Below are 4,748 nucleotides of genomic sequence, written 5' to 3' on the forward strand. Positions count from 1 at the left end.
ACACATATATATTGTGTGTCTATCTGGTGAGTAAATTAAAAAATTGACTAGCCAATGGCGATTCTATTGCCAAGGTGTTCATAGAGGGTTGCAAATTGAATCTTATTACAAAATTTTACTAATCTAATAGCTTATAAAAACAAACCTTTTCACTTTTAGGAACCTTAATATTTCCATTAAAAGCTTTAGAAATATTATGCTGACTTCAGGCCAGCACAACTTTTTTAGTATCAACATGAGAATGAAAGTTTAGACAGATTTAGACTCTTTCTCTTGGGTCGGATCAGTGTGTTCACCTGTGAATTTAATCAAGTCTTGAAAATAAAATCCTGCCATCCTGCTCAAGGGTGCAAGTTTGGCACTAGTAGAACAATTATTAACTTGAATTAAACCAGTTTCCTGACGCAAGTTTTTGCTGGATGGCACTTTTCACCATGACGCTGCATTTTGGTGTCTAGTTCTGTGAGAGTTTGCATCTCAGTGGAGTCATTTACCTATTAGTGCAGATATTTTCATGTCGACTCATTGCTTTTTCTCTATCTTATTCTCCATTTTACAATTGTGCTGCTTGTCCTCTGTGAGGGTTCATGAACTCGAGCATCTACATGTTTACTGGATGGATCTTCGCTAATACGGTGAGTTTGCACAATGCCGCATTAACATACTTCACCATATTAACCAGGAATGTCTTCATTCTTTCATTATCTAGACCTTAAAGGAAAAGTTCACCCAGAAATGAACATTTTCTGAAAATGTGCTCACTCTCAGGCCATCCAAGATGTAGATGAGTTTGTTTCTTCATCAGATTAGGAGAAATTTAGCTTCACTTGCTCGGCAATGGATCCTCTGCAGTGAATGGGTGCCGTCAGAATGAGAGTCCAAACAGCTGATAAAAACATCACAATAATCCACAAGTAATCCACACCAATCCAGTCCATCAGTTAATGTCTTGTGAATCCAAAAGATGTGTGTTTGTAAGAAACAAATCCATCAAGTCGTTTTTAACTTCAAACCGATGCTTCCGGCTAAAATACGAGTCCATAATCCATAATAACGTTTCCTCCAGTGAAAAATCGTCTCGTCTGAATCAGGAGATAAATCTGCAAAGATCAAGCACCGTTTACGAGCCAAAACAGCTGTAAATAAATATGTGGGTGAGAAATATTTGATGTATGAGACAACAGTAGATGGACTTTATCACTGGAGGAAGCATTATTATGGATTATGGACTCGTATTTTGGCCAGAAATGACGATTTAATGCTAAAACATCTTGATGAATTTGTTTCTTACAAACACGCAGCTTTTCACTTCACAAGACATTAACTGATGGACTGGAGTGGTGTGGATTACTTGTGGATTATTGTGATGTTTTTATCAGCTGTTTTGACTCTCATTCTGACGGCACCCATTGACTGTTCCTTTAAGAGTGTATCTCATAGAAATTTATTTTGTATGCTGATTATGTTGACTGAAACATCTCACTAGGGTTTATAACAGAGTTCTTGCTAACTATTATAAAGCGTTCAGTGTTCGCTCTTTGAAGCTTATATAAACTGTTGTAATATCCAGACAAAAGCTGTCAGAGTCGAGCAGTCAGACAAACTCCTGAGGGGCTCTGAACGATGGGGGTCTGTGAACTCAAATCCTCCTGACAAAGATCTGCTCACTTCAGAAAGATTGCTCGAGCATTATAGCGTTTTTTGCCGCTGACACCAGCTAGGACCCTCAAAGCAGTTTCTATTAGTATTCACCATCTGCTGTTTTTCCCCAGGTTGCTCTGTTGGTTTCTCACAACTAGGCGACGCATCCAAACATGCGAACGTACTATTTCAGCACTGACACAGCCAAAGATATGGAGTCCTGGATGAAAGTTATGACGGACGCGGCATTGGTCCACTCTGAGCCAATCAGAAGGTAAGAAAACGTGCTCGGTTCACACTGAACCAATCAGAAGGAGCACACTCAAATCCCTTGTCCTCTTCATCTGGTGTACCACTTCACTGACATTTACAGCAGTTTACTAAAGTGTTTTCATTTCCCAGGTTAGGAAGTAATGCAAAAATGCAAAACAAAATAAGTAATTAATAATATAAATAATTTAAAAGCAATGATATTGATAATGTAAATAATTTAAAAGCAATAGTAAAATAACGAAAAAAAATTCTGAACAGTAATAATGTCAAAATATAAATAAATAGTTTTTAAATATATATATTTTTTACTTAATTTGTTCCCAGGTTAAGAATCAGTTTCTAAAATTCAAAACAAAATAAGTATTTGATAATATAAATAATTTAAAAGCTGTAATAAATTAAAGGGAAAAAAAATAAATCTGTTCTTTATGATCAGTAATGTCAACATTTTAAGGCATTTAAAATTTTTTTTATATATATTTACTTATTTGTTTCCCAGGTTAAGAATTAAAAAGCAAAATGTAAGTAAGTATAAGTAGGTAATTATATGAAGATTTTAGAAGCAATGATAACAAAGAAAAAAAGTTTTCCTTTGTAATCTGGTAATGTAAACTGTTATGTTTTTTTTTTTACAAAAATATATTTTACTTAATTTGTTTTCCCAGGTTAAGAATTAGTTTCAAAAAAGCAAAGCAAAACAATTAATTAATAATATAAATAACAGCAGTCTTGTTAATAATATAAAGAATTTAAAAGCAATGATAAAAATAAAGTTGTTCTTTATGATCAGTAATAATGTTAATAAGATGACTGAAATTCAGAATTTTTTTTTTTTTGAGAAAACAATAGTACAATCATTACGACATGTCTTTAAAGACACATTATGAATGGTAAACATTGATTGGTCCACACTGAGCCAATCAGAAACAATGAAATTCCAAAACATTACACATTGCACCATGGCTTTGTGGACTTACTTTTTCTCTATCTGGCTCTATTTAGATAGATGTTGTTAGCTTGTCTTTGTTAAGCTGCCTCAGTAGAAATCACTTCAAGTCACTTCAGTGTTTCCTCTTTCCTCTTGGCACTCTTTATATCTCTGCTTTTTGAGGAAAGCTGTCGAGTTTCTCGACTAGAGCTGCTTCTATCCCGAGAGACTCTCACGAGTAGAGATTTCACAGCTTTTTAAGTGCAGAAGATGTTTTTGAAACTCTGTGTGTGTGTGTGTTTGTTTCATTGCAGCTTTTAGCACAATCACAGATGCTGAAGAATACTCCCAGACTTATACACTTGCTGTTTTTTGATTTGTACTAAAATAGCTTTTCGGCAACAGCATCACAGCTGGGATTGAAAATGAACTGCAGCTCACTTTTCATAGAATCAAAGTGACTTTTATTAAAGAAGACACAAATGTTTGGTCAAAAAGAGCTTGTCTTTATTTAGTGTTTCAGTGGAGCTCAGTATGACGTAGTTTAGTATGTGTAGTAAAGCTCTTTATAAATATTATACATTTAGAGCAGTTGAATAGCTTGTTTTTATTTCATATGAAAAATCTGATATGCTCTTTTTCTTCTCTCACTCACTTGCTTTTCATTTTTTCTCTTTCTGCAGGCTTGAGAAGGTAAAGATTGACTCCTGCAGCCCTCAGGAGATGAACAACATGCTGAATCACAGAGTCCTGACCCGACCCGAGATCCAAAACAACGAGAGAAACCGTGAGACGCTCCGCCAGGAGGAGAAAAAGCAGAAAGAGAAAGATGGCAGGGTTAGCGTGCAGAAAGACGGAGAGCGATACACCCTCCAGAGAAACGAGGACAACTACGCTCTGCACAAAGACGCTCAAAGACTCGCTCTGCAGAAGGACGGAGACCGATGCATGCTGCAGAAGGATGCGGAGAAATACGTCCTGCAGAAAGACGGAGAGAAATACGCCGTCCACAAAGACGGAGAGAAGTACCTGCTGCAGAAGGATGGCCAGAAATACACATTACACAAAGATGGAGACAAGTACACTCTTCAGAGGGAAGGCGAAAAATACGCTCTGCCCAAAGATGGCGAGAAGATCTTGCAAAAAGATGCAAGGTACCCTCTTGGAGACAGACATAAGCAGCAGAAAGACCCGGAGAAACCCGTCCCGCCGCCGCGGGAGGCCGAGAAGTATGGCTTCCAGAAAGAGGGCGCTGTGGAGCGGCCGCTCACCAAGATCAACAGCATCAAACTTCAGCCGGCCCAAGCGGCGGCCATCAGTGCAGCCATCTCGTCCTCCAGACAGCTCCAGAGCGCAGCGGGATCCAGCCAGTACAAGCCACCCCAGGTCAACGGTTCTGGGGAACGAGGAGGAGACCGAAGCCCTGGAGACATGAGCAACACGATGCCCCAGAGGATGATGGTGCTGCCACAGCCGGCAGAACCAGAGCGAACCCTGAGCAGAACCGACTCCATGCAGCAGCTGGAGCAGTGGGTTCGTACGCACCGCACACGGGCCCCAGACGACGACACCAGGAGGTGAGTGGTTCATTTCAAGCTAATATTGCTTGTTTTATTGTTTTTGTGTGTGTGTAAAATTTAATTAATGCACTATTTTTTTTCACTATTTTTTGTGTGTGTGGTTATGATGATCCCATGAGAGACTAGCTTGTATGTGACTGTAGACTACACAATACATATTACAAACTTCACATTATAAACTACAAACTTTACAAACCAAATGTACTACATGATATGCAATACACATTTTACATTATATGCACAGTACAAACTACACTATCTATTTTACAAACTACTTGCATTATAAATTACACAGTAAACACTTCACAAACTTTACAAACTATATA

The 4,748-nt window shown here is 38.1% G+C and overlaps 1 protein-coding gene across 17 annotated transcripts in view; it reads left to right on the forward strand.

The window, feature by feature from the left end:
* LOC107656381 (pleckstrin homology domain-containing family A member 5-like) overlaps positions 1-4,748 on the forward strand; it is a 146,377-nt gene that overhangs the window by 106,949 nt on the left and 34,680 nt on the right. For 16 of the 17 annotated variants that reach the window (XM_016444210.1, XM_016444214.1, XM_016444197.1 and 13 more), the window contains 2 exons: positions 1,800-1,915; positions 3,526-4,419. In XM_016444210.1, the coding sequence (XP_016299696.1) occupies positions 1,800-1,915; positions 3,526-4,419 (1,010 nt within the window). Of the gene's footprint in view, positions 1-346; positions 636-1,772; positions 1,916-3,525; positions 4,420-4,748 lie in introns of those variants that run through there. The other variant, XM_016444215.1, reaches the window with a different exon arrangement.

The sequence above is a fragment of the Sinocyclocheilus anshuiensis genome, unplaced genomic scaffold (assembly GCF_001515605.1).
Source record: "Sinocyclocheilus anshuiensis isolate Anshui unplaced genomic scaffold, SAMN03320099.WGS_v1.1 scaffold183, whole genome shotgun sequence".
Lineage (NCBI taxonomy): Eukaryota > Metazoa > Chordata > Actinopteri > Cypriniformes > Cyprinidae > Sinocyclocheilus > Sinocyclocheilus anshuiensis.